General features: G+C 31.2%; 1 protein-coding gene across 2 annotated transcripts in view; it reads left to right on the top strand.

Annotated features, from left to right (window-relative positions):
* LOC107168197 (acetylcholine receptor subunit alpha-like) overlaps positions 1-23,870 on the top strand; it is a 67,396-nt gene that overhangs the window by 42,009 nt on the left and 1,517 nt on the right. For both annotated transcript variants that reach the window (XM_089221635.1, XM_089221636.1), the window contains 3 exons: positions 22,350-22,465; positions 23,436-23,604; positions 23,702-23,838. In XM_089221635.1, the coding sequence (XP_089077761.1) occupies positions 22,350-22,465; positions 23,436-23,604; positions 23,702-23,838 (422 nt within the window). The remainder of the gene's footprint in view (positions 1-22,349; positions 22,466-23,435; positions 23,605-23,701; positions 23,839-23,870) is intronic.

Genomic DNA, 23,870 nt, shown 5'->3' with positions numbered 1-23,870 from the left:
TCGCATTTTCTTTACATGATTTAATTTTCAAAATATTTTTTTGAGATATTCATAGACGACTGAAATTTTCAATTTGTCTGAAAACATTTTTTTGAAGTGTCGATAAAATTTTTTTGGCCCTATCAAAATACTTGAAAATGTAATACAAAGTTCCTCATAAGTTATTCTTATAATTATCTATCATTATAATAATTTCTCTTACAATATTATTGTACATATTGTTTTTTACAAGCTTCTTAAAAAAAAATCTATTATAATTATAATATATTATAGTAAATAATATTAAATATGTTTCTCATTAAATTTTAGGAAGGTTAGATATGAACATAATCATCGAGCCATACTATATTCTACAACGTATTTACCAGACAATTTCAACAAATATTTTTCCAAAAGTAATATTTAATATATTATTATAGATTAATCTCTAATTGTTTCATAACTCGGACGTTAGTTAAAGTTGACAACAATCTGCTAATGGCATGTTTTGAACCATTAATGCACAGAATAGTTTGAAATTAGTTCTGTAATGTTAAAATTTGCTACCAAATATTATATACATATAGAGAAATATAGGCATTTATAGATTCTGAGTGGAGCGAGGAACATATTGATTTTACCATGACGTGTGTTTTAGATTCTGAACGAAGTGATGAATGTATTGATTTTACAATGAAGTGTGTGTGTGTTTTTTTTTTTATGTTTGTTTTTGTGTCTGTGTACAGCATAACTAGTCGAAATAATGCTTCAATTTCAAACTTTGGGGGTTGTTTCCGATGTAAAAGTGAATATCCATCGTGCATTATAGAGGTCAAAAGTAAAAATTTTCCAACAGTTTTCAAAAAAATCGAGAAAAACAAAAAAAAAAAATGACAGAAAAACGGGAATTTTTACGCAAAACCAGTTTTCGACCAAATCGATTTTTTTATATGGTTGTAATTCAAAAACTAATCACTGTAAATACTTGAAATTTTCACCAAATGTTTATGTTAGTATTATCTATAAACAGTTTAATTTTTGAAAATTTTCGACTTTTTTGAGTTATTTATAGACCACTGAAATTTTCAATTTTTCAGAAAATTTTTTTTTGAAGTGTCGATAAAATTTTTTTGGCCCTATCAAAATACTCGAAAATTTAATACAGAGTTTCTCATAAGTTATTCTTATAGTGATTAAAAAATTATAAGAATACATAGTCAAAATTTTTTTTATTAGCATTTATAGCTCAAATTTTTACGAAATCTGTCGAAAACGCGAAAATTTGCAAGTAATTTTGAAGTTGAAAAATCATAAACATTTTTGTGTTTATAACTAAGAATTAAAAATACAACACTAAGTTTTCCATAAGTTTTTCTTCAAATAGCTATAGAGAAAACTCGAAGCTTCATTATAGGAAAAATTTTAAGTGCGTTTGAATTTTAAATTTTTTCGAAATAGCGTAACGATAACGATTTATCCTGAAACGATTTTAAATATTTGTTATTATTCAAAAAGTATAAGTCGTAGATACTTGAAAATTTTACCAGTTACTTAGAATGGCATTTTCTTTACATGATTTAAATTTCAAAATATTTTGACTTTTTTGAGATATTAATAGACAACTGAAATGTTGTGTCGATTAAATTTTTTTGGCCCTATCAAAATACTTGTAATTTTAATACAAAGTTTCTCATAAGTTATTCTTATATTGATTAAAAAATTATAAGAATACATAGGCACCATTTTTTTTATTAGCATTTGAAGTTCAAATATTGATAAAAATTCGTCAAAACCATAAATATTTTTTTTTTGTGTCTGTCATCTCGTTTTGGGGCAGTAAAAGAGCTTCGATTTTTGACTTCAGTACCTTATTTTATCAGATAGTGAATCTAGTTGGTACTTTGGAGGTCAAAAATAAAAAATTCTGATATATTTTTCTAAATAATCGGGATAAACAAACTAAAAATTAAGGGAAAAACGGGAAATTTTACGCACGATCAGTTTTTGACAAAATCGATTTTGATTATTGATGTAACTCTAAAACAAATCACCATTGATACATAAAATGTTCACCGAATGTTTTTATAAGTATATTCTATCCGCCATGAAATTTTCAAAAATGTTTGACTTATGTTGTACTATTCATAGGTATATGCAATTTTCGATCATAATTAGTTTTTTTTTTAAAATTAATATCGATAAAAATATATTTTTTGGGTAGAAAATATTGAAGATTTAATACAAGGCTCTTAAAATATTGCTACAATAGCAGTAGAAAAATAAAATAAATTCATAGTCACAATTTTTTTTTATAAGCATTAAAATTTTGAATTTTGACAAAATACGTAATAATCACAAAAATTCGCAAATTGTTTTAAGCTAGAAATTCATAAAAAAATTTCTTTTTAAATCTAAGATTTGAAAATTTAATACAAGATTCCTTAAAAATTTGTCAATCTTTATCACAAAAAAAAAAATGGCCACCGTAAATTCAAATTAAATTTTTATTAGCATTTTAATTTCAAATATTGACAAAAATTCGTCAAAACCATGAATATTTGGAAATTATTTTGTAGTTCAAAATTCATAATATTGTTTGTATTTATATCTAAGGTTATAAAATATAACACTAAGTTTTCCATAAGTTTTGCTTCAAATAGCTATAGAGAAAATTTGAAGCTTCATTATAGAAAAATGTTTTGAGGGGTTGAGCTTTAAATTTTTATGAAATCGCGTAATGATTACGATTTATCCTCAAACCAGGTATTCGTATATCTATGATGATATAAGGTATAATGAATTATGATAACTACATGATAACTACACTAATTGACTAACCATGCCTTATGCAAAATGCGTCTTAATTGAAAAATAAAATATTTGTTTCAAAATAGAATATATGACAATATTTAAATATAATATATCCTAGACTGACAAATTATCTCCGTTCAGAATCGTTTTTCGTATACAATGATACCTATCATTGCATTTAAATTTAATCCTATCCATTACAGTAGCCTACTGTACATCAGAGCGACATTCACGACTTACCCGCTTTTTTTTTGTGTGTCTGTCATTACGTAGGTTAGGGTAGTAAAAGTGCATTGATTTTCGACCTCTGAATAATCGGGATAAACAAACTAAAAATTAAGGAAAAAACGAGAATTTTTACGCACAATCAATTTTTGACAAAATTGATTTTGGTTTTTGATGTAACTTTAAAAATAAAGACTATTGATACATGAAATTTTCACTGAATGTTTATATTCTATCCACCATGCAATTTAAAAAAATGTTTGACTTAAGTTGAACTATTCATAGGCATTTGCAATTTTCGATCATTATTAGTTTTTTTAAAATTATTAATATCGATAAAAACTTATTTGTTGGGTAGAAAAGCTTGAAAATTTAATACAAGATTCCTTACAAGTTTGCCAATCTTTATCACAAAAAAAATGTCCACCGGAAGTTCAAATTAAATTTTTATGAGTATTTGAAATTTAAATTTTTACAACATTGGATTTTCACTTTTAGCAATTTTCTTATTTTGGTGTAACTCTAAAACAAATGACCGCAGATACTTGAAATTTTGACTGAATATGTGCATTTTCTATATTTGATAAATTTTTCAAAATATTTAAATTTGTTTTGAACTGTTTACTGATATTAAAATTTTCCAACTTTTTTGGTTTTTTTTTTCTATAAATAACGATAACAATTTATTTGTTGGGTAGAAAAGCTTGAAAATTGAATACAAGGCTTCTAACACAATGTAACAATAGCAATTGAAAAATATTAAAAAAACATAGTCACAATTTTTTTTTGTAAGCATTTAAAGTTCAAATATTGACTAAATACGTAAAAATTATGGTAATGTTCAATTTATCTGAGATAGATGAAATTCATAAAAGTTTTTCTTTTTAAATCTAAGATTTGAAAATTGAATACAAGGCTCATCCTAACATATTTTTACGATAGCAGTTGAAAAATAAAAGAAATACAGTCACAATTTTTTTTACAAGCATTCAAAGTTTGAATTTTGACAACATACGTAAAAATTATGAAAATTCGCAAATTATTTTAAGCTAAAAATTCATAAAAAATTTTCTTTTTAAACCTAAGATTTGAAAATTTTTTAATGATCTATAATATATCTTATAGGAAAGTCAAATTAAATTAATCATCTCTGAGCCAAGATTCACTAGATTTAACCTAACCTTACAGATAAACCGTCTCCGCTCAGAATCGTTTTTCGTATACAATGATATAATATCATTGGATTCAAATTTGATTCCATCCATTACAGTAACCCACTTGTAACCTACTGTACAGCAGAGCGACATCCACGATTTACCCGCTTTTTATTTTGGTTTAGAAATGATATTGTGTAGATAATAATTTATTTAAATGTATTACGGTTCGATATTCTCAAAAGTACTTACCCTGCTATTATATTATTATCATTAAATTATTTGTATACTATAATCTAAAACAAGGTACATAATATTATGCATATCAAAACATTTAAGGGTTTAAAAAAAATACAATAATGTTTAAGCATATAAGTGCTTTGAAAGTAAGAATATAATACCATTAGTCATTACATTAGCATAGATGAATGGATTTTAAGATTAATCAGTTTATAGTGGCTTTATACCATTTTATGAACTAAAACCCTTGAAACCACTATAGATTATACAGTAATCACAAATCAGTATAATATATTATGTCATTGAAGGTAATCTACTTTATTTAATAAATTATGCAATTCAAATTAGTAAAGTATGTCGATTAATACTCAATAGAACCATTAAAACAAAAAACTCAAAAAAAAAAAAATTATAAAACCAAACCAAGGAACTGTTGAATATAATAATTTCTTAAATTCTCATTCGGTTATCTGTTCCACTTATTATTGATACAAGTGCAATGTTTACACACATTTTTCAGAAAACTTTTCTGTGGAAAAATTGAAAGGTGCCCAAATATTATTCGTTCACTTCGAAACGAGAAAAAAGCACTTAGTTTTATTGTTTTTTTCATATTCCTGCGACTTAGTCGCTTAGATATTTGATCAAAGAAAACTTAATATTACACTAAGAAGTTCAATAAGTCAAAGGGAATTGTTATATTATTTTCAAACGAAAGCTACAACACGAATTAAATCCTAGAATGGTTTTCCTTTATGGTGATCGTGTGCCGATAATTTTCAAACTTTGTGTGCAACTGACATCCAAATCGATTGCTTCAGCCCGATCTTATATTTTAGTATATTATATAAACAGCGTTTAATAAAATAATTCTATGTGCACGCGATGCAGTTTATTGTAACAATTATTTGAATAAATTTATTTTTCATATTTTAGTGTTGGATTTTTAGGTTTAAATTTCTTCTTAGATAGGAACCTACAAATTGTCTTATTATTTATTTTGATAGCATTTTATAATATTATGTTATTAAAAAAAGCATTGTCCTGTTTAACAGTATGATGCACTTCATTTTTTTTTTTCAAAAGGTATAGACTACATTAATAAAAAATATAATGTATAATTTTAATAAATAGCCATTTAGAAATGCATAATTTGTTTATTACTCACACAGTTAGCTACTATGAGTAAATTAACTAAAATCCTTTAACGTTATATAGTTTAATAAAACTTTTATAGTTTTATGCTATAAAAGTTAAATTTTTTGGTTGACATAAGTATATATAGGTACATAAAGTTATTTTAAAGTGAAACTACTGAAATTCTAAGATTCAAAGATAATTTTCATATCAAGTGTGTGACATTTTATTTTATGTATGTTATGTTATTATCATACCATAAAAATATAAAATATAAATTGATTGTACTTAAATTTCATATAAATTGCAATTTGATTTATTTACACGTTCATAATATATTTCTAGTGTGAAAAAAATATTATTAGAACAAAATATCGTGAATATAATATAATAGCAGTACTGCTATCTTACGATCTCTTGCGTTTTTATTTCGTCATTATCATCGGCTCTCGCTTTTCGGTTACCTTCAGCGACGTGGTAAGTTAAAAAATTGCTGGATTCTATAATTTTATTTTAACCTCAAACCCGTCCACCATTATAACCATCACCCTTAAAAATTATTTACGGGGTCACAACCAAAAAAAGTACTCAAAAACTGTACTGCCTCTCAATTCTCCTCTATGCCACTGTAATACTACATTTATGTAATAAATAAATTATCTTATATAATAATTATTATTAAAATTATATTATTAAATTACTCATTAATATCGAGTATAATTAGTTTTTGATTGCCAATAGAGCCAATCCGTAATGTTAATATTATATAAAATGTATTATTATGGCTTATAATAATTAAAAAAGGTACTTTATTTTAACAACACTTAATTATGAAATTGGTTATTTTTTAATGAAAAACTAAATTATAAGCTTACAAGACTGATGATTTTTGAATGTTATGGTTATAACTGGAGTGTTTAAATTTAAAATAAAAATATTGTGTCAGTGAAACATTTTTGATTTATGGAATTCACAGTTATGAACTTTTGGTCATTGTTATTAATTACAATTTTAATTTTAATTTATATCAATAGTGTAAAAACTAAAAACTTGCTATTATTCATTATGATACACCTATTCTATCGATATTTTTTCATACGATATGTATTACCGGATATTTGATTAATAAGTACCTACCTACTCAATTATTTATAATAAGTAATAATTAGTAATTAAGTAATCGAATAATTTAATGACCTCATACTAAAATGGTGGCATATACTGATACCAATTACTACCTGAGATAGGGATTGTTTCCCATGCAATTTAAGGATTTACGGTACAGCGTACACAGTATGTATTTTGGCGAGGGTTATGCGAATACTTTGTATTAGCTGCCATAAAGGCTGCCATAATTTTGGTTATAAATTTTAACGCAGCCCATGCTGGAAAGAGAGAAAACGAACGGTTCGATAAAAGGGCTGTTTTTCCCCGTCCTTCCGTCTTGTTTCACCCCTCAGCACTATTCATTTACCCCACAGCACCTTCTACAGGATATCCTTTTGAATCCCACTTCTAACCATGGTACACACGCACGCAGTGTGGTGCTATATATCCGATACGTTCAAAGCGGATAAAATTAAACAAAATCTGACAGTTTCTCACTTGCTTTCCTTCTATCTTCTCTGATTTTCCTATTTTTTTTATCCTTGTTTCTTTGGATTTCTTCCAAAAAAGATTACATTTTTTTTATCCGTGTACACGTTTTACCACCACCGAGGCAGTATCACTACAACCACTAATACTACACGTACTTAGCAGTTTCCTACTTTACAATCGATTTTGTAATAACGGAAAACATACATATAGGCTTAGAGAATTATAATTTTTTTTGAAGATTTGTTAATTCCATTTTCTATTCCAAACATTAAATAGATTACATCTATCTACATTGAAATGTATTCTTAATGTAATTAAGGATACATTTCAATCGATGTTAATATAAGAAGTTAATAATATTAGTAAACATTGAAATAATTTTTATATACATATTGCGAAAACAATCAAATAATTATTTTATACACTTTTATTATCACTTTAAAAATAGTTTAATAACTGTTTATTTAATTATAGGTATGATGAATAATGACATTTAGTATTTTACATACATTTTAATATATTATAAATAAATGTATAGTTATTAAAAATAATTTTTCTCCTACGCCAACTGTTCAATATTTAAATGGATGAAAAAATTTAATGGTATTTGGTTAGAACAATGATGACAAAAAGCTTATCATAAAAAATTATATTTTTTTCCCATCTGGTGTGATCGTAAAAATGGTAATAAAACTAAATATAATGTAAGCTATTTCTTATAGAATATATAGTTAATACTATTTAGCCATATCTTTATATACCTTATAGGACTTTATTAAATTATTCTATTTGTTTTATTTGTCCAACAGGCGAAATTAAATTTTCAAATTTAGAAAACAAAACATATATTATTAGGGTTCAAGTACATTCTCGACTCAGCTGAAAAAATAAAACACAGTTTATTGTAATATAATATTATCAAATACTATATTTCCTATGACTATCTTTCAACTTATACACGATATTTATTCCTGATCATCTTTTGAATCGAGAAAGTGCAACACTAGACGTTGCACGTTAAAAGTAAGAATGTTGATATTAGCTAGATACTGTATTGGAAAAAACTAGATACAAATATTTCAATACTTACCTACTTACCCTAAACTGTAATATTCTTTTCAAATCATTCATTTTTAACAGCAGCGATATTCTCTGAAAATAAAAATAAAAATACTTTTTATCCTACTTATAAAAACACGCTTCATTTTCTCTTGTATTTTTGTTATAAGCGCCATAAGAAATTATTATAATGATTGGACACTTGGTAAAAAATATTATAAGTAATTAATATAAATCGTATATTTTATTTCTTTTTGGTTGCTCAGTAAATATTATTATTGTAAAACGTGGAACATTTTATAATAAATAATTTAGTAACTGTTATATAATTATAGATCATTGCTAACATTTTATGATAGTTTTTAATTATTATTTATTTATTTATTATTTCCAGAAATAAAATATGACGTTAATTTTATCCAGAATAATCCTGTTTTGGAACATTGAATACCTTGTGTTTTAAAGTAAGACGACTTGTCGCTAAAACGGTATTCGTGGCTTATCGATATCATGGATTGGATAATTTATTAATTAAATAATTTTTCTGTTACTCAACACACTCTTTAGTTGCTTGTTTGCGTACACCACTTACGCACGCACTCACACACAAAATATAATTTTTATTATTTTGGAAGTAAATACCTGAAAATATATGTTACAACACTTAAAAAAAATACTATCATAACATAAAAAATAACTATTAAAAGCGGGAAAGTGGATGTCGCTCTGCTGTACAGTAGGTTATAAGTGGGTTACTGTAATGGATGGAATTAAATTTGAATCTAATGATATTATATAATTGTATACGAAAAACGATTCTGAGCGGAAACGATTTATCTGCCTAGGATATATTATAGATTATTAAAAATTTTCAAATCTTTGATTTAAAAAGAAAAATGTTTATGTTGTCAAAATTCAAACTTTGAAGGTTTGTAAAAAAAAATTGTGACTTTTTATTTCTTTTAATTTTCAACTGCTATTGTAAAAATATTTTAGGAGCCTTGTATTAAATTTTCAAATCTTAGATATAAAAGGAAAACTTTTTATGAATTTCTAGCGTAAAATAATTTACGAATTTACGTGATTCTTACGTCTTTAGTCAAAATTTTAACTTTAAATGCTTATAAAAAAATTTTTTACTATGCATTTCTTTTATTTATCAACTGCTATTGTAAAAATATGTTAGGAGCCTTGTATTACATTTTTAAATCTTAGATTTAAAAAGAAAAACTTTTATGAATTTCTATTTAAGATAATTTGAAAAATGCCGTAATTTTAACATATGTTATCAAAATTCAAACTTTGAATGCTTGTAAAAAAAATTGTAACTATGCATTTCTTTTATTTTTCAACTGCTATTGTAAAAATGTGTTAGGAGGCTTGTATTAAATTTTCAAGCTTTTCTACCTAACTAATAAATTTGTATCGATATTTATAGAAAAAAAACTAAAAAGGTTGCCAAATTAAAATGTCAGTAAACAGCTCATACCAAATCAAAATAGTTTGAAAATTTTATCAAATATAGAAAATGCTTATATAAACATTCAGTGAAAATTTCAAGTATCTGCAGTCATTTGTTTTAGAGTTACACCAAAATAAGAAAATCGCTAAATGTCAGAACCAGTGAAAATCCAATGTTGTAAAAATTTAAATTTCAAATGCTCATAAAAATTTAATTTGAATTTCCAGCGGACTTTTTATTTGTGATAAAGAGGTGTTTGGTGAAGTTATCTGATCTAATAGAGGCTAGGAATCTCTTAAGTTTGTTTGTTAAATTGTTAAGTTTGCGTTTTCCGAAGGATATTTGGTTCTCTGCCATGTTGCACGCGTTCTCCGTTTGTCTGAGATTAGTATTCTTATATGTAGGGGAAGATTTGTGGAGGTGTTTGTAATTGGCATTAGGGAGGAGGAGTACCAAGCAGCTTCTTTTATAGACTTGGTTAGGAGGTGCACGGCTTCATCGATATCGTTTGGAGATTTTAAGCTAATTTTGAGGTTACATTGATTATCAAGGGATGATTTGAATTTTACCCAGTCAATTTGGCCTAGGATGAGGCTTGGTTGTTTTGGTTTAGCGACAGAGGCAGTGTCAATTGTTAAGAGGATGGCTGAATGGTCAGAATAGAGATCGTTGAGATTAGTTGTTAGGCTGTGGAAACTATTGGGAATTTTAGATATAAATATTATGACCAAAATGTCTGGCCTTTTTCTGGGTGAAGTGGGCCAGTATGTTGGAGATGGAAGAAAATGTACTTTATAGTTACGATTTTGTGTTGTGAGTTCAAGTAGGTTACCACGGGGATTGTTGTTTACGCGACAGTCCCATTGCATATTTTTAGCATTTAGATCACCTCCTATCATAAATTTATGATAAAGAGTAAGGAAGAAGTCGTTGAATTGGTTTAAGCTTATTGTGTGGCGCGGTGGACTATAAACTGCAAATATATTTAGAGGGGTGTTGTTAAGTGTTATTTGTATGCCACCGTCTTGAATGTGGTCCGTTTGGAATTGTGGGAGAGGATAGAATAGTAGGGAAGATTTCACTACGATGGTGGCTCCCGCGAGTGCGGTGCCGTCAGGGTGGTTGGTTTTGAAGACTTGGAACCCATGTAGGTAGAAGTGTGTTGAATTGGTGAAGTGAGTTTCTGATATGAGTGCGATGTAGATCCTGTTATTTTGTAGTATGGCTAAGACTTCGTCTTTGTGTTTTACTTGATCATTTGCGTTCCAATTTAGGATGAGGAGAGAGTGAGATGTTGCGTTATTATTTGACATTTTTGGTGTTAATGAGATTTGAGAGGATGGTGGTAAGGAGAGAGAGATAAGTGGGTTTATTATAGATTTGAACTCGTCAAGGAATTTTAGAAGTGAGGTTTCATTGGTGTTTGTGGAGGTATTAGAGTTTGGGGACTGGTGACCCTCAGTTACATTTGCATACGTACGTGACCTGGGTGTGTTTTTGAAGCCTGGTTGTTGCTGTTGATATTCAGGATTGGTGTTGATGTTGAGATTAGGAGGCGGTGGCTAGTGGGCTTTCTTGCTTGAGGTGTTGTTGTTGTGTTTCCGGGAAATTGTTTGGTATATTGTGCATCCCTTGTAGTTGGCTGGATGTGCGCCTTGACAGAGGCCGCATTTTGTTGGTAGGTCTGGAGATTTTTGCACGATGATGAAAGGTGGTTTCCTCCACATTTGACACATATGGGTGGGTAAGCGCAGTATGAGCGTGTGTGTCCATAGCTTTGACAGTTTTGGCATTGTGGTATCTGTCGTTTTTTTATGGGGTTCTTCTATTTTTACTTTTGTGTGCAAATAGAAGTAATAGAGAATATATCAGTATCGCTTTCTCCATTAGGGTCCATGTCAATAAAGAACATGGGCAACGAAGTTTTGGTTTGGCGGTGTTTAACATTGGTGACATTTCTCACCGTGTAACCTATTTCTTCTAGAGCTGTTGTTATATCAGATTCTTGAGTAGATGGATATAGGTTCCTTATGACTACTCTTAGGGGTTTATCGGATTGGAGCTGGTATATGTGGTACTGTTCATTGATTTTTTTCAATAGGCGGATGATTTTTCTGTAATTGTCTGGGGTATCAGTTTGGACTTTTAGATTTACTCGAGAAGGTGTTTGGACCGATGATTTGTTCAAATTGGTTTAGCAAGCCCATGTAGTTAATAACCCCTTTAATGTAGATGGGTGGAGGCAAAATTGTTTTCGATGTGTTATTGGTGGTATTCGGTTTTTCCTCGTTTTGATTATCAGATATGACGTTAAGGTTTTCGATAGTAGGCTCGTCTAAAGATAGAACGCTATACCTGTTTGGCGTGACAAACGATTAAGCTTTCTTAATGCAAGCTGTATATGATGGTGATTGTGGAAGAGAGGATGATATCGATAAGTTACGTTTATTTTTATTTTTGTCTTCATTATTTTTGCTGATTATTTGGTTATTGACAATTTTAATTGGGGACACGGTTCCGGAGGTCATATCGCCAATGTTATCGGAGCCCAAAGGTCACGCTCGCGACGGTGAGTGTGGTCGGTTTGTGTTTGGACTACCTAAGTACGTTTCGCAGTAGTGGGATGTAATTTATTTAGCTTAATTTTAAATAAATAAAATATTAGACGATGTAACTTGATTTGGAGAAGTATTTATCCCGTAAGTTGATCAGCTAACAAGTTTGTAGCAAGAGTATCAAGTATTTCATTGAATGAGATGAAAAACGAAATTTTCTGTTCGGTAGAAGTTTCATAGCTGGACATAATCCGGGAGCGACGTATAAATGCGTGCGCACTATCGGACTGCCTGCGCGTGACACATTATATTAGTATAAAATTATTTTATTTAAATTCAAATTAATAAGCATAGTGGTATATAATACAAAAGCTTATTATGAAAAATTAATAACATAATATAGTTATATCTCACGGCGTCATATGTAGTCAATTTAGCTACATTACTTCAGCCATCGTGTGTTTGGTTTTCGTACCTATCCAAGAATTAATCAAAACTTATTAAAGTAGGATGAAGGTACATACAAGTACGATAAGAGAGTAAATACCTATGAGTTAATTGAAATTAGCATGATTTATGCTATAAAAAAATCATAATACCGCGAACTGTTTGTGTTTTTTTTTCCTCCACCACTTCCTACACTAGTGACACCACTGACCCACGCAGTATCCGTCCAGGACCGCCACAAGTAAATACCTATGAGTTAATTGAAATTAGCATAAATCGTAGATGAATATTATACAGAATAATTAATTAATCATGCTACACCCCTTTTTCTTAGTAATTAAGTTATTCAAAATCTGATTTCAGAATTTTTAAATATACTTTAAGACCATATTTTCAAATACTTGAGATTTTTGTATCATTTAAGAGTGTTTTTTGGTGACACAAACTTCGATTTTTCAAATAAGAACTTCCTTCTTTCTTTTAAATTATTCAGTAGATAATGTTTTGATAATGTTCATGTATCTAAATCAAAATTTGAAACGAGTGATTTATGACTTATTAGACTATAATGTGTACTAAACTTTATGATCCGTGTTAAGCACGGACTATATCACAATCTAATCACAACGTATCTAATCGTGTTCTTATTAGTTATTATTCAGACGGTTGTAAACAATTATAAAAAAAAAAAAATAAAATGTTTATAGATTAATATAAACGTTAATTCGATTAAAAAATAAACAATACCTATCCTGTTTTAATGTATATCTAAGTAAACTGTTTTGTATATATATTTGATATAAAACGAATAAATGTTACGTAATATATTTTATGTTATTTGTATATTTTATAAGCATAATATTTATTATCATCTAAATTAAGAATATTTATTAATACGAAAATTAAATTTTAAAATGTTGATGCAAATTTATCAATATTACAAAAAATGTGGCTGTATTTAAAAAGCTTAAGTTTATATAGCTATAAAACAATCTATAAATCATGTTGTATAACGACTGAAAGCTCAAAATATTATTGAGATATACACAAAACCTTTGTGTAATTTAGATATAGTTCTTGTTAACAATATTATAATTAAAATATGTAATTTTCTATAGTAAATTTGATTTCCGTTGGATCTGTTTACTATTCATCTACTGAATATTTTGAAAAAAGTTATTTAAAAAAATTGTTAATAAAGGCATTTTTATTTTTATACTATTTCATACTAAGTTCGATATACCAACAAATAATCGATATGCTTAATTTATGGCGTTATGAACATAACAAGCACTCTGCATATTTTGTTTTAAAAACGAAAATTTATTTTACCAAATGATATACAGTAGTATTATTATGATTATTAAACAAGGTCATAATATTATAAGTTTAAAAAATAATTTCATGTTGTATATTTTTTTATAAAATTTTCCTAGAATCGTCTAAGGCACTAACTGCATAAATATAATTTCTGTCTCTTCGAGTTAAAATTATTTTAGAAATTATTGGAAATAATGGAGTCTGAGTAGCAAACGACCTGTACTAATGATTCTGTTACAATGATATAATAGGTATTACGGTTGGTTCGCGTTATATTAGCTTACATCTTTACAATTCGTTTTATCAATTAGAACACAAACAACGTCAAACATAAAAAATTATATCAACTGAAAAACAATATTTAATTTTGGGTTTTACACTTACCAGATTTATTAATATACTCCCCCCCCACAAGGTCCATAATATATCTAATAATAACATCATATCCATACAACAATAAACAATTAAATTTGCAGACAGAAAAATGACTAGGTATTGTGTTATAACTTATAATACCAACCTATGTGGTACTTATACTGTTTATAGTCTTCTATACTAAAACTTTTCAAAGCTTTTTTTTATTTTTCAATAACACGTGGCATTTTGTTCGTCCTGTCTTTTTTATATTATTCTCTGCTGGGTATATTTTTTTTTCTTTAAAAAAAATTATATATTGTTTCGGTGTTTCTCGGACCTGCCGTCATCAATATTCATGAGAACCGTGCCATTCTCCCCTTGTCACTTATACGTCGGCCTTCATTGCAAATGTATTCATTCGCTCATTGATCTTGTCTAAAACGTTTTTTTTCTCCCTTCAGCCACCACCGATACCGCCCCCCTTTGAATATTTAAAATTAAAACGTACATCTGTCTATGTACTTTTAGTACGAGAGCTGCGATCGTCTTCACCATCTACCGGTTGAAATTTGTGGCATTGCACTCGTAATAAAATAAGAATCGAGTCCAACGCGGCACAATGTGGTGTCGACACATCGGATAGTATATAATAATATCAAACTGTTAGGCACAAGTAATTTTAAAAGGGTATAATATCTTCTTCTTCTTTTTGTAGGTTACGGCAGTAAAATTTGGTCATTTAAATGGCGTTTATTAATTTATGTATTATCGAGTCTGTGTGCGGAGAAATAAGTATCATCAACATAATTTATATAATATATTGTCGGTGTCGAGTGAATAATGCCTACATCCCTACCCTTACCAGCTCTACCCCGTAAAATACTGAGTTTTTGTTCCACGGTATACACAATAAGGTTACACAAAAAGCCTCATCGACACCGGAAGACAGATTTATTTAATATACGTATCTCACCGGATACGTCCATTTAATATCTATTTCCAATTTATCGGTTTACAATATTATTATTATAATTATCATGCAATGTTTAACATTTACCATAAATGTCATGATACGAAATTTATGTACTGTTATTTGTGGCTTATTTATCTATGTTTGTTTTCAATACAGAAACCATTCTGAAAAACCACCAAATGAGTAATATAAAATGTAGATTTGTTCCAGACACTTCTATAGCTAGTGTTTTTGTAAATATTTAATAAAAAAGCCTAACTAAATAAAGCACGTAATTTTATTATTAAAAACAATCCATCGGAAATATACTTCTTCGTTTGGGCATACTTATAATTTTATGGTTTAATTCAGCGCGATCAACTATAATAAACCATCGGTTGTATTGAATTTGCCGCAGAATTTTGTTGAATTCAAAAGTGAGAAATACTCATGTTTTTTGTCAAAGTTTGAAATAAAAACGATTTGAGAAAAATAATATGTCACTAAGGGCGGTACAATAGCGGCTAGGATAGATCTAAGGTGGACTATTCGCGAATGTAACATAAGAACTAAAAGAAGTGAACGACTAAAGTGTACGCCATTTTTATGTAGTATATTAAAAAACCATATTCTTGAATTGGTATAGCATAATGCGTGTGCGTAATTATTCGTAGCTCTTTATGGTTACTCATTCACCATACGAGTAGATTGTTCGTAAGTCGTATTACAAAATTTAGATATTATCATTATCTAATTTTATTAATTTTATCAAAAAGTAGGTACCTATACGGTTATGCCCACCAAACAACAATTGTTAGGTAATTAAAATTGCAAGTTTTTAAATTTAAATCACCTCTTATAATTTGATATTTCGTTATTTATTCAAATAGATTTTTCACTTACTATACTGTAAGCCCGAATTTAAGTTATGGCTATTCAAAAATTTGAACAAATGATGATTTTACAAGAATTAGAATTTTTAGTGTTGGAAGTCGTAAATACTCATCCTCGTCGAATATAGCGAACTCAAAATGTTTTTGAAGGTTCGTTCAATAATATATAATATTATGTTCTTTTTTATATTACAAGTTGTGATTGATTCTAAGCAATATTTACAATTTATTTCAAATTAAATACAGTATTTGTTGAATATATTCATTAAATAAACTAAATTGATAAAAATCAAACGCCGTGGGCGTGTACACCGATCCCGTTTTTCGAAAACGACACGTGCACGCATTCGCTAGTGATGGTGGCCAAGGCTCCAGGTAAAGTGGTTAATGTACGGCACCTGAGACTCCGGTTATCATCAAACTTTGTTCGACTAGGTACCTCTGCACGGCGGTTGACATACGCTACCATAGGGCCACACTGCGGCAGTGGACGAGGCCGTTCTGCCGCTCGTGATAGCTCGGGTTGATTAGGTTAGGTTGGTTAGGTCGCACAATGGTTATGGTACGCGGTGGAAATTGAAATATTTTCCACCTTTAGCGATGTACAGTGTCGCCGACCAGCATACAGACGTGGACATCAGAACAATGACCGCGTAAAAATTGTGGCTGGGCACCTCCGTGGTCGTCCAATTGCAGTCCAACTGGCGGTGGCGCCGAATACCGATACGACTACGTGTGACGTCCACTTCTTTTAGACGTCTCGCCGCCAGCGTGGTGCCCCACAGGGTCTGTGGCCCGTGCCGTCACGAGTGGCAGAACGTCCTCGTTCAGCCACTGGCGCAGTGTGGCCCTGCGGGGGCGCGTGTTGGCCGTCGTGAGGTAGTCGAACAGCGTCTGATGGCAACCTGGGTTTCAGACACCGTACAGTACCGACTTCCCCTGGCGCCATGGCACCACCAGCGAATTCGGCGAGATCGTTACAGTATGTCCGTAATATTCTTCCGATTTCCCTGTTGTATCGTTCGACGGGGTTTGATTGAGGGTGATATACTGTCGAAAATTTTACATTTATGCCAAGCTCGTTCATTTTTTCTCTCCATTTTTTGTTGGAAAATTGTGTGCCGTTATCTGTCAATATTGATTGGGGTTTACCGATATTCTTTATGTAATCCATTTCGATTTTTTTTAGGATTTCTTTTGTCGTTGCTCTTTTTAAAGCGTATAATTGTATGTATTTTGTTACGTACCCTATTAATATTCAAAACATAGTGTAAGTTTCTACTATGAGTAGTGATATAACTAAGTAGGCAATTTATATAAAATAACATGCAGAGGTCATCGTCAAAAAAGAGTAGATAATTAAACTATGAAAGCATTGTCACACGTCTCTTCTCGGAAAAAAAGTCACTGTTACTAAGAAAGGATGTGAATCGACTAGAATAACCAATTTCACCAGGAGACTCAAATTCTGCCTTGTGCCAGATTTCACCACCACGTACGACCACCTACTCTTACGGATACGAGCATATATAAGGGAGACCACGACAAGAGCTCGTTAGACGGTTTTTAAAATGTGAGCCAGACGGGTTTTTCTAAAATGTGAGCCAAACGGTTCTTAAATTTGAATCAGACGGTTAGGGACATTTAAGACACTTAGAGGCAGGTCGTAAAACCACTCATTGTCATTTAAAACAATATTTCAGAGTAAGGTCGTAACACCGCTCACCAACACCTTTATAGCATATAAACTGTATTTTTGTATTAAGTATTAATAAATTGTGAAAATAAAGACATTATTACATTGTAAACATCAGTATTTCATCTCTACGTTGATGTATGAATCGACGTTCAGTCGGGACGTAACAATTTTGAAAATTAATCTAGTACTGCTAGGATGTAATGCACACCACCTCGTCTAGTTGGTAGTGGGCCCATCAAATCGACGGATATTCTTTCTAGCAGCTTGTTGGCTTATGTGCCATTATGTCTCCAGCCGGTTTGAAGTTGAGTGGCTTGTTTCTTTGGCATTCGTCACATGCTTTTATGACGTGTGTTATTGCTCTGCTCATATTTTTGAATGTACATATATTATTTAAGATGTGGAATGTTTTAAATCTTCCTGGGTGTTCCATGGTTCTATGTGTTTCCCGTATTATTCGATCTTGTATCTGCTCCGGAATTATCACTCTCCACTGGTCCGTAATCTTGGTTCTTGTAAACGTTTGTGAGCTTTCGGCCTTTTTAAGGGCTTACTGACCACCCATCACACAAGGGGAACACTTATGTGATGACCCATAGACCGAACCGCGTGGTGTCTTTTGGACATGTCGGTAGAATCTATGGGTTTTGATACACACAGTGGGAAATGAATCCCAAAGATTTATTTAAAAGGGAAAACAGTAAATAAAAATAATATTAATAAAAGAAAATATGTGGCAACATGTAAGGTAGTGATATGATTGTATTTTACATGGCAATTACAACTCAAAAACAAGATATATTTTAGAATAATTTAGCACATTGTAAAGTGCATGATGATACAGGAAAAAAATATAATATAATATTATAATTTGGCACATGGCAGAGTGCATAATACAAAAAAAACAATATATAATATAATATAATTTGGCACATGGCAGAGTGCATAACACAGGGAAGAAATATAATACTCGTATAATATTATATAATATGTAATACTGCAACAAAAAAAATATAAAGCTACGGCTCCGACACGTGGTTACCGGCCAAGGAATCATATTCATATATCGATATGACGCATCATACATTGATACATATTCATTATTTAATTAACGGAGAGGACCAACGGCTCCGCATGACGGTTACCGGGGCATTTCTTTAAAAAGAGAAAGAAGAAAGAAAATGAGTGTACGAGAAAAATTATAGATGCATATATAATCGGACAAAAATAAGGGGTATTTGGGGGAAATAATAATACTTGGCGACTGCAGCTGGTGTCTTGAGGTGTTGGTAACCGGTGGCTGTGATAGGCTGGCCTCGTGGGCCGTCGATACACCTTAACTCGTGATCGACACGGCCAATCTGCACCGGTTACGTTGGATACTGTTGTGGATATTGGTCGCTGGGCCCTCCACAGCCCCAGATGGTAGAATTAGCCCATCATGGCGTCGACGAGATACATGAACAAAACATTGACCGCGTGGTTGTTGATGGACGGATCGACAGACTGGACGACAAGTTTACATATACCGGTGTACCGGGCAGCGGTCGTGACAAGAAGAAGAAAAAATATGCCGAGAGAAGTCAACGGGCGCCGGACGGCTCGTCTTGATGGTGACCGTTGTTGAAAATGTGATGGAGTGGGGCGGGGACAGTGTTGCTTTTCGCGGGGATTTTACATAATTATTGGGCTTCAGCTGTCTTGTCAGCGTTTACCGGTGGAGACGATCGTATCGCCGACAGCGCAGGTAACCACATCCGCGGAGACAGTTCGCCTGACACTATGTTCAGGAGGGGTTGGGGGGATAAGTGAGGATATAACATGACTATTGTTCGTCTTAATTGCAACGCGCTATTGTGATAATAGAAAGACCATTAAAGTAATGGTCGCAGACCGATAGGTATGATAATTTAATTGTTGTAGGGAAAGGTGGGTTTAATGGATAATGATATTATAGAGGCCTAAAATTCTGTGACGTTACACGTTATACCATCCTTTGTTGTTGTGAATAATGATTTTTTTTCTTAATTTCTTTGTATATTGGTCCGTATTTTGTAGTTCGCCAATTATTTTCAGATTTTCAACTAGCTCTTTACTATACGTTATTTCTTTTATTGCATTGATTGAAATTTTCTTGTCTTTTCGGATATCTTGTTAAGGTATCTGCTGCTACATTTAGTTTACCGGGAATGTATTCAATTGTTAGGTCGTATTCCTGTAATGCCAATGACCATCTAGTTAATCTTCCACTAGTAAGTATGCATTTTCTTATAAATGTTAAGGCATGATGGTCAGTTTGCGCGATTACTTTGTGGCCGATTATGTACTGTCTAAACTTTGCGCAACAATACACAATTGCCAATGCCTCTTGCTCGGTGGTTGTGTAGCGAGTTTCCGCTGGTTTGAGAGTTCTACTAACGTATCCTAGCGTGTGTCTGTTTGTCGAGTGCTATTTCGTTGTGTAGACCCCGTTGGTACATATCGGCTCGTAGCTTGTTGCGACTGAACGTCATTCGTGCCACCGTACCGACTAGTAAACGGTTGTGATTGGTTGCCGTTTGTACGACCATACCGACTAGTGAACGGTTGTTTATTAGTTGTCATTTGCTGAACGGTACTATTCTGTTTGTTGTAACTATTTTCTAATTCGCCCAACTTTTCCTATATGTTGAGGAATTTTTTCTCTTGCGTTGTTTGTATGTATGCCTGAATGGCTATGGGGAAATGCTTCGTTATTAAGTTAATGGCTTGTAATTCGTCCATTTTTGGAGAGTCCAGATGCTTAAGCTCTGCAATGAAATAATGAAAATGTTCCTGGAAATTACTGTTTATTGGTTTTTCAATTGGATGTCCTTTTCACGTTTTGCTGCTTCAACCGTTATTCTTGTATCCGTGTCATTGATTAGTTGCTTAATTGTGTCCTTAGCTTCTCGTAACTCCATAGCTAAGTTATCGAGTGCGGTGTTATGAGCATTTACAGTGTCTTGGAGCTGTTGCACCGTGTTTTCCAGTTGCTTGATACGATCTGCATGCGTGTTCTTCACAATTTTTGACGATGTCGTCTACGGTTGATCTCGTTGTCGTGGTCTTCTTACCACTGGTTGGGCGCCAATTGTAACAGTTCACACCGTGTAGCAATGTAACAACTGTTTTGTATTTATATATGAATACGTCCCTTTTTTCATAATAATGTAATTTATTTATTTATCATATATCTAAATACATTATAAATAGTTGAATACAAATATACACATAATAAAATTAATTTTACAATTTTACATTTAATGGAATGAACAAAAATATCGTTTTTTAGGCCCGTCCAAATAAGTGGCGTCTAATTACAATATTTGTTCGAATTAAGCGTGGCCTAGGTAGGCGCGCTTGGGGGAGACTTGTTTTATTTACAGGTTTTCCTGAAGAGAACAGTTTTGGTTTCCTCGAGTTTGGCTCGTCTTATGATTCGCTCGATGTACCTGCCTGGTGTAGAACTTTGGCGATTTTCTGGGTCGCCGGATTATATCTCTATACCACGAATCTATGTGTGGTGCATAGAGTATCCGCGTTGAAGTTCAGGTTTACACCATTCTCCAACGTCGGATATAACGAGAGGTTACCACTTGATTAGCTCCGTGGACAGAGATAAATAATTGGCAGTCCACAACACCCAGGAGTCGTCGTGTGGTATGAACGATTTGTGGCAAAGCTCGGTGTGAGTTGTGCACGGGTTCGTACCGGTCGTCGATTACATTTCTTGATTGCCGGGGTCCGATGTTGTCGTCTGACCGTGCGATCAAGCTTGTGGCGGTTCTTGATATGAGTTGCACACGGGATCGTATCGGTCGTCTATAGCTGGTCGCGCCGGCCGTCGTCGTTGTTTGACATTGTGACGATGCGTAGCGTTAATTGCGCACGGGACCACGTCGGACGTTGCTCGATGGTCGCGACTCTAGAACGTCAGGAAAGTCGTCGTCTTTCGTCCGTACGATCAAAGTGTGGCGATGCTCATTAAGAGTTGCGCACGGGATCGTATCGGTCATTCTTCGCTGGTAGTCACTCTTGTTGTTTCTTCTGGCCTTCAATCTTCGATGTTTGTTGGTATAAGGTTGAAGAAGAAATGTGGAATGAACTGTCGTCACTGCCGAATCTTACCAGTATAAGTACTAGTATCCGTACCGATAAGTGTAGTTATACCGTTTCAAAGTGACAAAAATAAACAATGATAATGATATTAGTTAATATAATTTTTTATTTTTAAATAGTGTGTCTTATTATTACTTCAAATTATGTAAAAAAAAATATTTCTAGAAACATGAATTATTTTCAAGAAAAATCACTTTGTAATTTATATATTATTTAACATCTGTTTGTTAGTAATCATACATTGTGCTTAACACGAAAAATGCTTTGCTTAAATCATCATGTGTATAATATGGCATTTTATATAAAATATGAATTTTTAGGTGGATTTGAGACATGCAAATGAAGTTAGCGGTTCACGAGTTGTAGACGTCGGTGTTGATTTATCCGAATTTTACGCATCCGTTGAATGGGATATTTTAGAGGTTCCAGCAATAAGGTAAGCCATTAGAATATTATATATTATTTTATATTCACATAATTAGCATCATCTTATCATAAAACTGTTATGTTGTATTATTACACTTTTTATTTGAATAGTATACTCACTATATAGCAATAAATTTTATTATTGTTGTAATCGAGTAGATCGTATTTTTGTCCATGGTAAAAAGTTATACTGTTTTTATGCATTACATATTTTTGACTAAAAGTTAAAAGTTTATAAATATAAAAAAAACAACTGATATTAATAAAACAAAGTAACAAGTACTGTTAGACATGATGAAATTTAACCATTCTTAAAATGCTTTTTTCTACTATTATTGTGTGTAAAATAAATCTCTCAACAGGACAAAAAATCCTAACTACTCAATAGTCATACTATGTACAATTAGATCATGAAAATGAAATGAAAATTGGCGATTCAACACCAAATATGTAGAATTGTAGAACGTAAATAACTATATCAAAGAAATCTCATACCTGAATTAATGGAAATATGCAATTTCTTTTAATGAAGTAGATAGGTAATTAATATCTTTCAATTTTTCTGTTTTTATAATAATAACTATATGTATTTGCATCATCAAATAATTTGTACAATAAATCATTGATAAATAATAATAATAGGTAATAGTACTTGATAACCCTCCCATAAGTATGGTCCGTGTTAACTTTTTAAGTTCGTCATTAAACAGTGTTTTTTATGTTATGATGCGTATCCCGTTTATTTCACTATTACCTACCACACACGTATTATGTAGATTGTTCCATTATAAATATGCATTAAATTTAATGAATCTTTTGAAACAATCGCATAGTTATTAATTAATTATTTAATTTACACACAAAAAGTGATTGTAGGCTCAATGTAACGTTTTGATCGCAGAATTTAGGTGTAATTTTTTACAAGAGAATGCTCTTTTCATTGATTACAATCAGATTTATTATATATTTTTATATTACAGAAATGAGAAATATTATACTTGCTGCGAAGAACCATACTTAGACATTACATTCAATATTACGATGCGGAGGAAAACGCTATTTTATACGGTGAATTTGATCATACCTTGTATGGGGATATCGTTTCTCACGATACTTGTGTTTTACCTACCATCAGATAGTAACGAAAAAGTAAGTAACTATTAAAAATATATAGGTATTTTAAAAGTTATAACCTGAAAAACACACTTGATACATGTAAATAATAATATTATGAAATACATTTTAGGTTAGTTTAAGTATTTCAATTCTTCTATCGCTGACTGTGTTCTTTCTGCTGCTAGCCGAAATTATTCCACCCACGTCACTAGTTGTGCCACTTTTGGGAAAATTTGTGCTATTTACGATGATACTTGACACGCTAAGGTGAGTTTACTATCGATACTGAACATTATTGT

The sequence above is a fragment of the Diuraphis noxia genome, unplaced genomic scaffold (assembly GCF_037042655.1).
Source record: "Diuraphis noxia isolate RWA-SAM2 unplaced genomic scaffold, SU_Dnox_SAM2 contig0002, whole genome shotgun sequence".
Taxonomy (NCBI): Eukaryota; Metazoa; Arthropoda; class Insecta; order Hemiptera; family Aphididae; genus Diuraphis; species Diuraphis noxia.
The sequence above is the reverse complement of the archived record's forward strand: the minus strand, read 5'-3'. Positions and strand labels throughout refer to the sequence as shown.